Genomic DNA, 14,972 nt, shown 5'->3' with positions numbered 1-14,972 from the left:
AAAATACAAAAAATTAGCTGGGCATGGTGGCACGTGCCTGTAGTCCCAGCTGATTTTTTGTATTTTTAGTAGAGACGGGGTTTCACCATGTTGACCAGGATGGTCTTGATCTCTTGACCTCGTGATCCACCCGCCTCGGCCTCCCAAAGTGCTGGGATTACAGGCTTGAGCCACCGCGCCCGGCCCAGTAATATATCTTATAGTAGATACTCAATGAATGTTTGGAATGAGAAAGTGACATATATACATCCAAGTGTATATCAAAATGTCTGTCTATCTCCTAAAATAAGTGGACTTGTCCTCCTTTGTTTCCAGTGGTGAACTTCCTGGTTACTGCATCTGAGTTTCCTAACAGGGGGTTCCAGTCTTCTCATCCTTCCTCTATTCCTAACCTGGAGTTTTCAAACCAGGAGGCCATGAAACTCCCAAGGATTCCTCTAAACAAATAAATCACCATTTCTCCATTTCTGGCAGATCTTCCCCAAACTTATGAACTCATCACATATAACTCTACTTTTTTCTTTTCCCATTTTATTTTTTGTAGAGACAGGGTCTTGCTATGTTGCCTAGGCTGGTCTTGAATTTCTGGCTTTAAGTGATCCTCTTGCCTCAGCCTTCCAAAGTGTTGGAACTACAGGCATGAGCCACCGCACCTGGCCCACTTCCTTTTTTGATTTCTTTATCTGGGAGTTTTGCCCCTATTGTATGAGTCTCATAAAAACCAGTTTTAAAGACAGTTAATTTTATCCACTTATTTCTAAAAGGGAATCATCAATGGGCTGGGAAAATGAAGGATCCAATCCCAACCCAGTCTCCTAGGGACTCACTCACTGATCCACTGCAATCCCTCTTTCTTAGTGCCAGGACCAGCTGCTTAGAGTGGCCGTGGACACAGGCACCCAACACAATCAGATCTCTGCTGGTTGTCTCAGCCGCCTGGGGTAAGAGTGTGGCCCAACCAAGCAAATGGGGGACAGGGTTTCTTTTTGGGGTGATGAAAATATTCTCAAATTAGATAGTGACGATAGATGCATATTTTATCTCAATAAGCTGTTATTTACCAAAAGAGTGGCTAGAATATTCTGGCAGAGAAGACAAGGACTTAGATCCCACGGGGGGTCAGGGGTTGGAGGTGAACCCATGGCAGAGAGGGACATCTGCTGATTAATGGGGGCTGTGGTAGCCATAACCCTTGCTTCCCAACCACAGGTTAGAGAAAACGGTCCTAAAAGCCTCAGCTGAGGACCTGGCCTCTGAGCCCCCAACCCAGGTGGAGCAGCTGGAGCTACAGGTGGGGCAGGAGACTGTGGTGTGCTCAGCACAGGTGGTGGGTAAGTCTCCCCTTCTGCAACAGCCCTGATGCTCACCTCTCACCTTTCTCTTCAGGGTGGGCCAAAGGTAGAGACTTTCAGCCCCTCTGGCAAAAGGAGTCCCCAGAGATGTTCTGACTATCCCTTATCTCTGTGCCAAAGTCCTTGAACCTGGGGATGGGGTGGGCAGAGAAGGAGCAAGGGCTGAGAAGAGGGCACCAGTGACCACAGGGCACCTTCAGCCTCTTCTGTTTTCAAATGGTTCCTGCAGATGTTGAGAGTCCTGAATTCTGCCTGGGCCTGCAGACTCTGCTTTCTCTCAAGGTAAGGCACCCACACTCAAGGCCTGATCCAAAGCACTGGGGAAAAGTAGTAGAAGGCACAAGTGTGGACGCCTGGACCAGGTTCTGATGACAGTGACTTAGAGATGGGCAATTCTCGCTTTGTTTCCTTAGAGATTCCTTACTTACCACCAAGTGAAAAATCAAGAGAACTGGGTCATCCCCCTCCAACAGGAGTCTAGGGAAATGGGGATGGGAGAAGAGCAAAAGGCAGGTGGAAGCTGTGGGAAGTGGGAGGGGGAACGAAAGGAGAAGGCTGGGAGGCAGGTGACAGGCTGAGGTGACCTGGCATGACTGCTCTATACCCCACAGTGCTGCATTGACCTGGAGCACAGAGTGCTGCGGCTGAAAGCCCCGTTCTCAGAGCTGCCCTTCCTACCTTTGTACCAAGAACCTGGCCAGTGACTGCTGTCTCAGTCAGTTCCCAGAGGGAAAGACCTTGACTCAGGGGAAGAGGTGTGTGGGGAAAAGGGGCTCTTGGAGCCAGGTAGCTGGGGACTATGGTGTCTGCCCTTTGAATCACCACCCTGACCCCTGTTGTCCCATTTCCCCCAGCCGGCCACATTTCTCTCTGCTTCTTGGCAGCTGTCCGTCCTACTCCCCAGGAAGAGTCTTCACTAGAGGGGCCCCGATGCCAGGATTCTGATTCATTTCCCTCCCAAGAAAAGCGAAGCCAAATCAGGACCACAGATAGGAACCTAAGGAAAACAGGGTGCCTGCTTGGCCTGGGTCGAAGGCTCTGCCGACTGCTGTCCTCGCCCACTTCCCAATCTCACCCCAAACACAGCTCATTTTCCCACACCACCAAGTCTCTCACCACAAATTATCTCCCACAACTAGACTGCCATGCCTCACCAACCTGGGTCCCCGGACCTCCTACAGTCTGCCTCTTGGATTCTGTACACATCTGCTCACAGTTGAGTGGGGGAAGAAACATTACACAGAATTCAACACAAGGGGAGGGAGTTAGTACAGGAAGGTCCATCTCATAAGGCTGACAGCTTTTATGAGTTACTTTTCCCGGGCTACAAATGTCTGAAGCTAGTTATTGTCTGACGACCCTGTGCAAAACCTTAGACATACTTATGCTATTAACGCTGAGTATTTATCCTCTATCTGCTTTTCGCACCCGTCAAGCCCCTGAACTTTGGGTGCGTGTGTGGAAAGGCCTCGTAGAGAACTGCTCCTACGGGGTGGACAGGATAGTGAGGTTGTCAGCACTCAGACTTAACCTCTTCAGTATTCCTTCTGATTTCTAGAACTATCCACCTCAATAGGCCTTCTCCCTATCCCCATCTCTGGTCTCTTGAGTTTAAGCTTGCCTTTTCCTGGAATCAGTGGCTTTCTAAACCCCTGCCAGGCTTTCCCAAAGCAAAAAGACAGAGGTCTTTTTTTTTTAAGTTTGGAGTCTGTCAGGAGACAGAGGCTTTCTGAATTCATTGTGAAGCGAAGAATCCAAACCTTAAGAAGCCAGACCTTTGAGAGTCTTTCTGGCTGGTTTGAGTCTCTCAAATCATGGGTTATGAGTAAAGAGGCTGGGCGCAGTAGCTCACACCTATAATCCCAGCACTTTGGGAGGCTGAAGTGGGCAGATCATTTGAGGTCAGGAGTTTGAGACCAGCCTCGGTCATATGGCAAAACCCCATCTCTACTAAAAAAACACAAAAATTAGCCAGGCGTGGTGGTGTGCATCTATAATCCCAGCTGCTTGGAAGGCTGAGGCACAAGAATTGCTTGAACCTGGGAGATGGGGGTTGTAGTGAGCCAAGTTCATGCCACTGTACTCCAGCCTGGGTGAAAGAGACCCTGTCTCCAAAAACAAACAAAAAGAAGGCGCAGAGAAAGACAGTGGTATAGCTAACCTGAACAATGGAACTGGGACCCTTGGGCTGAAACAGTCTTGAGCCTGGGGTAGACTGAGTTACAGAAGAACGGGCATGCAAGGAGCTGCCCCTGACATCTGGCCTGACCTTTCTCAGCTGCCTGCCCTGTCTTCAGAAGGAAAGGAGAGGGGCTCACTTACCATGCCTACCACAGTACCTGGTCTCAAAATCCTAAAAGCTTCCCTCTCCCTTACTGCCTTGCTCCACAAGGTCCGCTTTCCTGGGTCTTGTCCTGTGCCTTTCCTTGTCTGGCTCCTGCTGCTTCTGTAACTGCAGACCCCAGGCCCAGTGGCAAGCCCTCGGCTCAGCTGCTTCTCTACCGGAATAAACTCTTGTTTCTCTATGTCGATGATCTGTGGCCTTCCTTTCTGCCTATCAAGAGCTGAATGGTAACTCTGCCCGTTGTCCCTTACAGAAGGGAAATATAAATGCGGGCCCTCACTGAGGCTGACCCATCTGACTAGGGTCAATATAATTGAGAGCAATGGTTTTCAAGCTCCTCTGACCGCAGCTTACCACAGCAGGAATACAGTTTACACGGTACTCAGTACACACATGCACATTCGACTGCAACAAAACGGTACTTACCTACACTGTGAGCAACGCATTCTGCTATTTTCTATTTTACTTTATTCTATTCTACCTATTTTAAAAATGCTGGCCATAATTCACCAAAGGACTGCATCCACAGTTTGAAAAACACCGATCTAGAGCACAGAGAATCAAGAACAGACAGCACATAAATGGACCAAAATAGAATTCTGATTGTGGTCTGGACCATAAACCTGCATCACATTTTAAATGTCCATTGTCTTACAGACAATAAGGTGTTTTATGGGGAATGGGTGGGTGGGAAAATGGGAGCAGGGCTTCTGAAGCTAATACCTGAAGAATATGGCAATGTGAGAAAGCACTGCCCCAGATGCTTCAGTAAATGGAGGAAAATCATCTCAGGGCTGATAGGAACATGGGTAAGACCAGACTGTACAATGTGCTGAAAGACCCCTCAAAACAAAACTCTGCCATTCCTTTAATAATTACTAATGTCAGCCAGGCATGGTGGCTCACGTCTGTAATCCCAGCACTTTGGGAGGTTGAGGTGGGCGGATCATGAGGCCAGGAGTTCGAGACCAGCCTGACCAACATGGTGAAATCCCATTTCTACTTAAATACAAAAATTAGCTGGGCATGGGGCCGCACCCGTGTAGTCCCAGCTACTCGGGAGGCTGAGGAAGGAGAATAGCTTAAACCCGGGAGGCGGAGGTTGTGGTGAGCCAAGAGTGCACCATTGCACTCCAGCCAGGGTGACAGAGCGAGATTCCATCTCAAAAAACAAAACAAAAACAAACAAAAAACAATGACTAATGTCACTGTGCCATGAAAAACAGAGCTGAAGATGGGGTGGAGCCCTTACCTCCACTGCTCCCTTGGGCCTAAAACCTGGTTTCCTTATGGGTGTTGGGGCCATGCAAACAAGTCTGTTTTCTACACAGAGTGGGGAGTGGGACATGTCCCAGATGATTTGGAACAAGGCCAGGGTCCTATGACCCTGCTGGTGTGATGGGCGACGTCCATAAGTAAATGGGCAGAGTCAACTTATCTCCTTTCACCAAAAAGACTGCAAGGTCTATAGTTTGTGGTCATCCTAGGGCTGCTGCCATCTTTCACACCCAGAGTGAAATCCTGCACTTCTGTAATGCATATTCCCTATCCTGCCAATACCACAGATACCTTTAGGGGGTAGGGTGGGGGTTCAGAAGAATCCTTCACCAACTATGAGGCAAGTACAGCTAGGTGGGATCCTGGAGGCTTGAGGGAGCGTACTGTGGTGGCTGGTCCGGATGGTAGAGCGTTTGGTGAAGCAGGGCACGAGCCACAGGGAGGTCGTCAGGATCTGAGAGCCAAGAAGGGATGGGTAAGAGGCTGTGGGTCTCCTGGGCACCCTGGCCACTGGCTTTCCTGGGACTCACCAACGCCCAGCTCCTGCAGCAGGCTGTGGTACTCCGGCTTGGTCTCCAGCAGTTTTATCAGATTAGTAGACTCCATCCGCTCCAGCTGCACCTCCCAGTACACATAGATCTTCTGGTTGAAAGTGACGTATACGAGACAGGGGCTGTTGTGGCCCTCTTTGCAGGCGTACAAGCCTGGGAGATGTGGGCAGGGAGACAAAGGTCAGGAAGTTTCAGTGCCAGGGGTGGTGGGCAGACAGCAAGACACAGACCTCTGAGTCAGCAATTCCCTTCCTCCCACTGATGTCAGGAAAAAAATTAAAGGCTCTTTCTTCTCTGTTAGGAACTCAGTAAAACAAGTAAGACAGGAAAAGATCTGGCCCACTTCAGATAGAGAAAAACGATAGTGCCGGGCGCGGTGGCTCAAGCCTGTAATCCCAGCACTTTGGGAGGCTGAGGCGGGTGGATCACGAGGTCAAGAGATCGAGACCATCCTGGTCAACATGGTGAAACCCCGTCTCTACTAAAAATACAAAAAATTAGCTGGGCATGGTGGCGCGTGCCTGTAGTCCCAGCTGCTCAGGAGGTTGAGGCAGGAGAATTGCCTGAACCCAGGAGGTGGAGGTTGCAGTGAGCCGAGATCGTGCCATTGCACTCTAGCCTGGGTAACAAGAGCGAAACTCCGTCAAAAAAAAAAAAAAAAAAAAAAAAAAGAAAAACGATAGTAACAAAACCCAGGCAGAACAGCATCCGAAAGGTGCTGTTTGTGATTTTCCCATCGTAGTGACATCCCTGGAGTGATGAGGGATGACCTTGCTCATCCAAGGGCGAGACGAGCAAAACGCGATCAGAAAGTAAGGCTTCTCCTAGGTGCAATCCCTCCTTCCAAATGCGTCCCCCAGCCTCCCAAAGAATGAGTGCTGCCTCCCAAGGCCCCTGATTTGGAACTAATGAAAATGCTCTAGGAGAACTTTCTTCACAGAGACCTGGCATGCTCAGGTGGAAAAGAACTTCCTGATGTCTTCACACATCCCAGACAGACGACAAACTCATTCCATTCTTTGAAATATTCAGGGGTGGAGATGTGAGGGTCTGTTATTTTTTTCTTACTCAAAATTGTCAGTAGTACCCACCCCTCACCCCCCAAACAAAAGAGGTGAAGAACTCACTGGTCAATAAAGACTTACATGAGGGGATACGTCAGAAAGGGAACTGAGAGGCAAACACTTCCCTGGCATAGCTAACCTGCTTATCTAACTTAAGTGTGGTTAGAAAGGGGCCGTGGGGGCAGAGTCACCTGCACAGAAGGCACGGATGTTTTCATCCACTTGGAAGCGGACGACGGTGCGGTTGTGATCAATAATGTATGTCTGTCCATCCCAGGCACATGCAACTACCTCCTCGTGCCCGTTGCCCTGAAAAAGGCCAGAGACAAGGCACATAAAAGAGCCGTGGACTGGACTCTGGATGACAAACAGTGAGCTGGGGGGGAATTTCACTCATGGGCGGGGCAGCAAAAGGGGCTGTCAAATGAGCTCACGTCATGCTCAAGCCATCCTAGTAAGTATGCAATTTTATATAGAGGAAATCTCAGCTTATAGAAATATAATCATTCACCAAAGGCCACTCAGCTAGGAGGCAGCAGAATCAGGGTTCGAACCCTGGTCTGCCTCTCCTCCTAAACCAAAAAGCATGCCTGATGGCAATATAAAGTGTAGCCCTTACCTGCTGATTCAGGGGCCACAGTGCAATTAAACAGAGATCATGGACAAGAAAAACCTACAAAATATGCCTCTGGAGTTGGGACAAATAACTCACTTCCAGGCTCTTATAGGAACTTTTCTTTGGGGCTATTACTTCTGCTGAAGTTATGGAAATGACAGACTTCTAGCAGCACAGTATAGCATTAAATACGGTAGAGTAAGAGGAAACAAAGTCGTTTTAGATGGATTTAGACCTATCTAAAGAGACTTAAGGCCAGGCACGGTGGCTCATGCCTGTAATCCCAACACTTTGGGAGGCCAAGACAAAAGGGTTGCTTGAGCCCAAGAATTCGAAACCATATATGGTGAGATCTCAACTTTACAAAAAATTTCAGAAAATTAGCCAAGTGTGGTGGCGCATGCCTGTGGTCCCAACTTCTTGGGAGGCTGAGGTGGCAGGATGGCTTGAGTCTGGGAGACAAAGGTTGCAGTGAGCCAAGATCATGCCACTGCACTCCAGCCTAGGTGGCAGAGGAAAACCCCGTATCAAAAAAAAAAAAAAAAAAAAAAAAAAGGAGACAGAGAGAGAGAGAGAGGGAGACTAAAGATACAGGCTGAGGAGAGTTCCCTGGGATGTGAGAATAGGCTGATTATTCCAAATCTTATCTCTCTACGTGGAAAACTCAAGAATGCTCTGCTCTGCCAGGCTTTCCACTCACAGTGACATCTAATTTCTCCAGGGCGAAGAGCTGGTGATCAACCTGCACTGACCATAGCAGCTTGTCTGCTTCCTCCATGAGCTTCAGCGTCCCTGAGGGGAGAGGCAGGCTGAGTGTGGGTGCGACAGGCCCCAAGCAGACCCCAAAGGCACACAGACCCCCACCCCATCCCAGCACTGCTCACCATCCAGAGTGCACAGGGCAAAGAGGCCAGAGCCAGCATTCTCAGTGCTGTGGCCTGTGGGTAGGACAGAAGGACCAGAGGAAGAAAATGTAAAGGGCAGGGCACAAGGTCAGAGCCTACAGGGAGGGGGTGGCGCACAGCAACAGGGGAAGGACAGGGCTTGACATGAGGGGAGGGCTAGGGATCTCCACTCATCCAGAACTGAGGGCTGCCCCCAGCTCCTCTCTCAACCATAGCCCCCCATCTTCACCTTGTTTGATATTGCCGATTAGGTGAGTGGAGACGTTCTTGTTGTGGATACGGCCAGATGTCTGGTGCAGCACCACATCTCGGGCAGCTGGGGCCTCCCTGTGAGCAGGAGGGTGGAAGGACCAAGCAGGAGACCAAGTGAGCTGCGCTCTCCAGCCCTTATCACTGCAAGAGCTTCTGGGATTTGAGTCAGCTTCGAAACCTACCACTGACCCCATCTGGCCCATGTGGCAAACAGAAAAGACAGGGATGGGGATGCCAGGTTGGAATCTCAGGACCTCTTTCAGGTGCCACAAGTTAGAGCTCAGGATTCCCTTGGTCCTAAAATAATCCTCCCCAGTGGTGCAAAGGTGCTTGGGCTGGGACCCAGATGAGGCAGCTCTGCTAACTGCAGACCCATTTTACTACTATGTGCCATCTGGGAGCCCATCCTGCTTCCATGTACCCCACACCATCCACAGGCTTGTACCCTCTTACCTACTGCCATCTGTGGCCCCTTCAGAGGCAGGAGGGGACCCAGTGTCCTTTTTCCAGGTACACAGCAGAATTGCATAAGCACAGCCTGGCTGAGACACCATCAGTTCAGGAACACCCAGTGGCCCCAGAGTCACTGAGAGGCTGTCCACCTGCACCAGGAAATGGGATTAAAGGGAGATGGAGAGAGAAGTGGGACCCTGCAGAGAACGGGGCGGTGGGGGGTAGGGGAGGGCAGGGGTCCTGGGAACAGCCCTGAGGGCTTTAAGCCTGGCAGCAGGAGGAAGGATTTTGAGTTTCCAGGGTTCCTGCCTGGCACCGCCCTCTCCGCACAGACCACGTGCTTTCCCCTGTTCATGTCCCAGCTGTGGTCTAGGTCCTGATGTGGCCCACTCCACACCCATTCCACACTCCTCATTCTTAGCCCCACATGCCTTTCTCTTTGCCTGTCACTAGCAATCTCCCTAAGCCCCTGATTTGAAATGGTCTTTGGATCTCTCTTGACAAGGTAACTTTTCACTTCTCCCCACCCTGGCCCTGTCCCATGACTGTTCTCCCACTTTCTCCTCCAGGAGGCCTTCCTCCCAGCTCCCTGGGGCCTTGGTCCCCAGACTCAGTTTCTTACCTGACCCTCTAGCATCCATTTCTTGAGGGACACCAGCTGCCCTGTCAGATGTTCGGGACCCTCACCTAGCTCCTCCCAGCGGAAAGCTCGCACCACACGGTCTGTGTAACCCACCACCAGCTCACAACACCCATCTCCATCTGTGGGCATGAAAGACAAGCTGGGTTTTGCAGTCTCACGAGAAGCCTCTGCTCCTCTGCTACCAGTGGCACTTCCTAGCCATGTGGATTCATGCCCCATCTGCTGGGCTACTCACTTCACACTCAGTCTGCCCCACCCCTGACTGCGTTTGCAGCATCCTGTGCGTCCATTTGGTCCATCTGTTCTGCAGCTCCTATCCCCTCTCTGTCTTTATACTACTTCCCAAACATGCAACTCAAGTGTCCCAATTCAGCCCATGTATCTCCCACCACCTGCAAGCCCCCATCTGTGTGGCTCCCTTGCTTACCGCCTTCGTTTTTTTTTTTTTTTTTAAACCAAATGTTACCTTCTCAGTGAGGACTTCCCTACCAACTCCACTTAAAATTGCTAGCTTGGCCAGGTGCAATGGCTCACACCTATAATTCCAGCACTTTGGGAGGCTGAGGCAGGTGGATCACGAGGTCAGGAGTTCAAGACTAGCCTGGCCAACATGGTGAAACCCTGCCTCTACTAAAGATACAAAAAATTAGCTGGGCATGATGGCGTGTGCCTGTAGTCCCAGCTACTGGGGAGACTGAAGCAGGAGAATCGCTCGAACCCAGGAGGCAGAGGTAGTTGTCAGCCGAGATCACACCACTGCATTCCAGCCTAGGCGACAGGGTGAGACTCTGTCTCAAAAAAATAAAACAAATAAAATTGCTACTTCTACTTCAACACTCTAGCCCTTTCTGTGAATTATTTTCTCCATTGCACTTACTACCTTTTTTTTTTTTTTTTTTTTGAGATGGAGTCTCTGTCACCAGGCTGGAGTGCAGTGGCACGATCACAGCTCACTGCACCCTCTACCTCCTGGGTTCAAGCGATTCTCCTGCCTCTCAAGCTTTTGAGTAGGTGGGATTACAGGCATGTGCCACCATGCTCAGCTAATTTTTGTATTTTTAGTGGAGACAGGGTTTCACCATGTTGGCCAGGCTGGTCTTGAACTCTTGACCTCAAGTGATCTGCCTGCCTCAGCCTACCAAAGCCGGGATTACAGGCGTGAACCATGGCGCCTGGCTGCACTTATTACCTTTTTTTTTTTTTTTTTTTTTTTTAGAAGGGGTCTCTGTTGCCTAGGCTAGAGTGCAGTGGCGTGATCCTGGCTGACTACAACCTGTCTCCCAGGTTCATTCTCCTACCTCAGCCTCCTGAGTAGTTGGGATAACAGGCGTCTGCCACCATTCCTGGCTAGTTTTTATGTTTTTAATAGAGACAGGGTTTCACCGTGTTGGCCAGGCTGGTCTCAAACTCCTGAACTCAAGTGATCTACCCGACTCAACCTTCCAAAGTGCTGGGATTACAGGCGTGAGCCACCGCATCTAGCCACACACATATCACCTTCCAATATAATACTTAATTACTTTACAAAACTTATAGTGTTTCTTTTCTATTCCTTCCTTTTTCCAATAGAGACAGGGTCCCACACTAGAGTGCAGTGGTGAGATCACAGCTCACCACAGTCTCGAACTCCTGGCCTCAAGTGATCCTCCCACCTCAGGTTCCCAAAGTGTTGGTATTACAGGCAAGAGCCAGCACACCTGGCCTATATTGTTTCTTTTCTGTCTCTTCATAACAAGGTTCAGGAGTGCAGCAATTTTTGTCTAGTTATTCACCATGGCAATCCCAGTACCTTGAGTGACGCCTGGCTTATGATGGGAGCTCAGTACATAACAAATGCATAAATGAATGTGGACTCTCCCTCTCGCCCCAATCCCTTGGGATCTGCTCTAGTATCCACTGACTCCTACTCTTGGCAGCCTGCAGAGGTAGCCATGCCCACCGATGTCGCTGATCAGCATGACCTTGGTGTTGGCAGGGACGTGCTGCTTGAAGACTGGACGCTGCTCCTCTCCCATTGGTGTCTCGTGGTGCCCAGAAGCATCCAACACCTTAGCAGGTGTCAGGTCAAACAAATGAAACCAGCCTTCAGCACTCACTGCCACCAACAGGTTCTAGGACAAACAGAGGTATAGTAGAAACAGACTGGGGAGGGAGTTTTGGAAACATGCCTAATAATCAGATCACAGGGGTCAGAGCTGAAGCCTTTAACCTTCAACTAATTTCCACTGTGAGCTAAGAATCATGGTGAGCCTTTGGAGTCCTGCCGAAGTCCCAAGGTCCCCTATAGTTCTTACCTTTCCTTTATTGCAAATGTCTCCAACCCCGACGCAAGTCAGCTGCAAGAGAGAAAGGCAGGCTCAGGGAGATGCCAAGGGAGACCAGTACTCCCTGATCTCTGTGAAGCAAGAAGGAGTGGGCGGGTTTTCTCATCACCATCCTCCACTGAAAACTTGTGCCGTATAACTTATGGCGATAGTCTTTATTAACTGAGTTCCTGTGCTATAGGTTTGGTTTACCCAGATAGCAACATGAAGACCTGAGGTAGTTAAGATAATCTGGACTTAAAACAAAAACTCCATCTTTAATAGAACTAGGCTATCCTATTTCTAGACTTATTCAAATTATTGCCCCCATTTTTGACTATACTTTAAGATTAGACAATCTTAGGCAGCTTCTATAAAGTGTCAAGGAGTACTCTGCTACACAAAAACACCCCGGCCCAGGTATATGTGTGTGAGAACAGATGGGAGCACGTCTGGGGGCTGCCCTCTCTGAATCAAATTGGCTGCAAGGCAGTGGCTAGGCCCAGTAGCTGGGGAGTCAGGACACATGGGTGAGCACCTGTGTGGGTGTTCCCTGGACAGAAGGGATCCCTTCCCCCCTCCAGGCCCAGGGAAGTGAATACTGACCATTCCCTGGCAGGAACAGGTGAGCCATGGCCGACTGTCATCATTTTTATACACAGACACCTTCCCGCTGGTGTCTCCCACCACCAGCTCATTTAACTTCAAATGGAGAGAGAAGAAAGCATTAGGATGGGACTCTGATGAACCACTTTGAGCTCTTCTCTACTTAGCCTAACCAAGGGAAACCACAAGACCTCAACTTGTACCTTCATCAACTTTATTAAACGTCTGGCCAGATACAATGACTGACACTTGTAATCCCACTAATTTGGGCAGTGGAGGCGAGTGGATCACTTGAGGCCAAGAGTTAGAGACCAGCCTGGGCAACATGGCAAGACTCCATTTCTACAAAAACTTAAAAAATTTGCCATGAGGCCAGGTGCAGTGACCCATGCCTGTAACCTCAGGCTTTGGGAGGTGGGGTGGGTAGATTGCTGGAACTCAGGAATTCAAAACCAGCCTGGCCAACGTGGCGAAACCTTGTCTCTATAAAAAATATAAAAATTACCCAAGCATGGTGGCACATGCCTGTGGTCCCATCCCAACCCCTCGGGGGGCGAGGCAGGAGAACTGCTTGAGCCTGGGAGGTGGAGGTCGCAGTGAGTGAGTCAGGATAGCACCACTGCACTCCAACCTGGGCGACAGAGTGAGACCCTGTCTCAAAAAACAAAGAAAAAACAAATTATCCAGGTGTGGTGATACACACCTGTAGTCCCAGCTACTCAGGAGGCTGAGGAAGGAGGATCATTTGAGCCTAGGAGCATGAAGCTGAGTGAGCCATGATCGTGCCACTGCATTCCAGCCTGGGCAAGAGAACAAGATCCTGTCTCAAAAGACAAAACAAAACAATCTTTTGGGGCCAACACAACCATAGTTTCCCAGTTCATTTCCATTTAGGGGTATGTATGTTAGGGGTAGGGGAGGTTACAGGAATTGGGGCTACACACAATCTGTGGCCTATCCCAGAAAAGTATGCCACCTGAACAGCTCTAGGCTCCACGTGCCCAACTTCAGCTCTTCCAATTTGCCCATTACATATGGGACATGTTGGCTGGTTTTCCTACCAGTTTGGGAGGCCAGTGCGGGTGGATCATGAGGTCAGGAGTTCAAGACCAGCCTACCCAAGATGGTGAAACCCCATCTCTACTAAAAATTACCAAAAAATTAGCTGGGCGTAGTGGCAGACATCTGTAAACCCAGCTACTCAGGAGGCTGAGGCATGAGAATCGCTTGAACCCAGGAGGCGAAGGTTGCAGTGAGCTGAGATCCTGCCACTGCAGCCCATCCTCGGCGACAGAGCAAGACTCCATCTCCAAAAAAAAAAAAAAGAGACATGCTTTGAAAATAGCCCAAGATGATGGAGTTTTAGAGAATCGAACTTCAGACCTCATATTTAATCAGGGGCCAAATAAAAAGACCATGTGAGCTCTTGGGGCCCTCCATCCTCTAGCAAGGTCTTTGGATCTTGAGGTGTATGTGGGAACCACACAGGATGGTGGGGACTGAGGGGGCTGCTCCCCATTCTGGGCTTCCAGTGCCCTCAAGTGGTGGCTAAGCTCTAAGGAAGGGACGTACTTGTCTGGAGCTCCACCACTTGTATCTGGGTAGCTGCCCTTTCCGGGGCTCATGTTGTTAACCAAATGGCTTCAAACCCCACTTCTGCAAACTGCTTTATGCTCTCCTCTTGGGGGTACAGCCAACATCCCCTTCCTGTCCCCAGAATACACTGAACTAATATTATACTCTCCAGAAATTTAGTTCTGGCCAGGCGCATCACCTGAGGTCGGGAGCTCAAGACTAGCGGGGCCACCATGGCAAAATCCTGTCTCTATTAAAAATACAAAATTAGGCCGGCATGGTGGCTTATGCCTGTAATCCCAGCACTTTGGGAGGCCAAGGCAGGCGGATCACGAGGTCAGGAGATTGAGACCAGCCTGACCAACATGGTGAAACCCTATCTCTACTAAAAATACAAAAGTTATCTGGGTGTGGTGGTGCACACCTGTAGTCCCAGCTACTTGGGAGGCTGAGGCAGGGAAATCGCTTGAACCTGGGAGGTGAAGGTTGCAGTGAGCCAAGATCGCACCACCGCACTCTAGCCTGGTGACAGAACAAGACTCCTTTTCAAACAAAACAAAAACAAAAACAAAATCAGCTGGGTGTGCTGGCGCATGCCTGTAATCCCAGCTGCTCCAGAGGCTGAGGCAGGAGAATCGCTAGAGCCCGGGAGGTGGAGGTTGTGGTGAGATGAGATTGCGCCATTGCACTCCAGCCTGGGTAGTAAGAGTGAAACTCCGTCTCAAAAAACAAAAAAATTTAGTTCTGGCCGGGCGCGGTGGCTCACGCCTGTAATCCCAGCACTTTGGGAGGCCGAGGCGGGTGGATCACCCGGTCAAGAGATCGAGACCATCCTGGTCAACACGGTGAAACCCCGTCTCTACTAAAACTACAAAAAATTAGCTGGGCATGGTGGCGCGTGCCTGTAATCCCAGTTACTCAGGAGGCTGAGGCAGGAGAATTGCCTGAACCCGGGAGGCGGAGGTTGCGGTGAGCCGAGATCACGCCATTGCACTCCAGCCTGGGTAACAAGAGCGAAACTCCGTCTCAA

At 50.0% G+C, this 14,972-nt stretch overlaps 2 protein-coding genes across 6 annotated transcripts in view; one reads left to right on the top strand and one right to left on the bottom strand.

Moving 5' to 3' along the window:
• The window catches only part of NRIP2 (nuclear receptor interacting protein 2), a 10,336-nt gene extending 6,459 nt beyond the window's left edge, over positions 1 to 3,877 (top strand). Inside the window, exons 3-6 of the mRNA XM_032254472.1 lie at positions 859 to 941; positions 1,210 to 1,331; positions 1,582 to 1,634; positions 1,964 to 3,877. Coding sequence (XP_032110363.1) covers positions 859 to 941; positions 1,210 to 1,331; positions 1,582 to 1,634; positions 1,964 to 2,056 — 351 coding nt within the window. The 3' untranslated portion in view covers positions 2,057 to 3,877. The remainder of the gene's footprint in view (positions 1 to 858; positions 942 to 1,209; positions 1,332 to 1,581; positions 1,635 to 1,963) is intronic.
• A 1,261-nt stretch (positions 3,878 to 5,138) lies between these two features.
• Positions 5,139 to 14,972, bottom strand: part of ITFG2 (integrin alpha FG-GAP repeat containing 2) — a 16,398-nt gene continuing 6,564 nt past the window's right edge. The window contains exons 2-13 of one of the 5 annotated variants that reach the window (XM_032254468.1): positions 12,368 to 12,463; positions 11,753 to 11,794; positions 11,398 to 11,569; positions 9,438 to 9,577; positions 8,816 to 8,964; positions 8,340 to 8,437; positions 8,090 to 8,143; positions 7,906 to 7,997; positions 6,781 to 6,898; positions 5,505 to 5,678; positions 5,359 to 5,428; positions 5,139 to 5,246 (exon numbers count right to left, since the gene is read on the bottom strand). In XM_032254468.1, coding sequence (XP_032110359.1) covers positions 5,180 to 5,246; positions 5,359 to 5,428; positions 5,505 to 5,678; positions 6,781 to 6,898; positions 7,906 to 7,997; positions 8,090 to 8,143; positions 8,340 to 8,437; positions 8,816 to 8,964; positions 9,438 to 9,577; positions 11,398 to 11,569; positions 11,753 to 11,794; positions 12,368 to 12,463 — 1,272 coding nt within the window. In that variant the 3' untranslated portion in view covers positions 5,139 to 5,179. Of the gene's footprint in view, positions 5,429 to 5,504; positions 5,679 to 6,780; positions 6,899 to 7,905; positions 7,998 to 8,089; positions 8,144 to 8,339; positions 8,438 to 8,815; positions 8,965 to 9,437; positions 9,578 to 11,397; positions 11,570 to 11,752; positions 11,795 to 12,367; positions 12,464 to 14,972 lie in introns of all 5 variants that reach the window. The other 4 variants (XR_004261630.1, XM_032254469.1, XM_032254470.1 and 1 more) reach the window with 4 other exon arrangements.

This window comes from Sapajus apella, unplaced genomic scaffold (genome assembly GCF_009761245.1).
Source record: "Sapajus apella isolate SASKATOON/1434 unplaced genomic scaffold, GSC_monkey_1.0 scaffold86, whole genome shotgun sequence".
Classification (NCBI taxonomy): Eukaryota; Metazoa; Chordata; class Mammalia; order Primates; family Cebidae; genus Sapajus; species Sapajus apella.
This window is presented reverse-complemented; position numbering and strand designations above follow the sequence as displayed.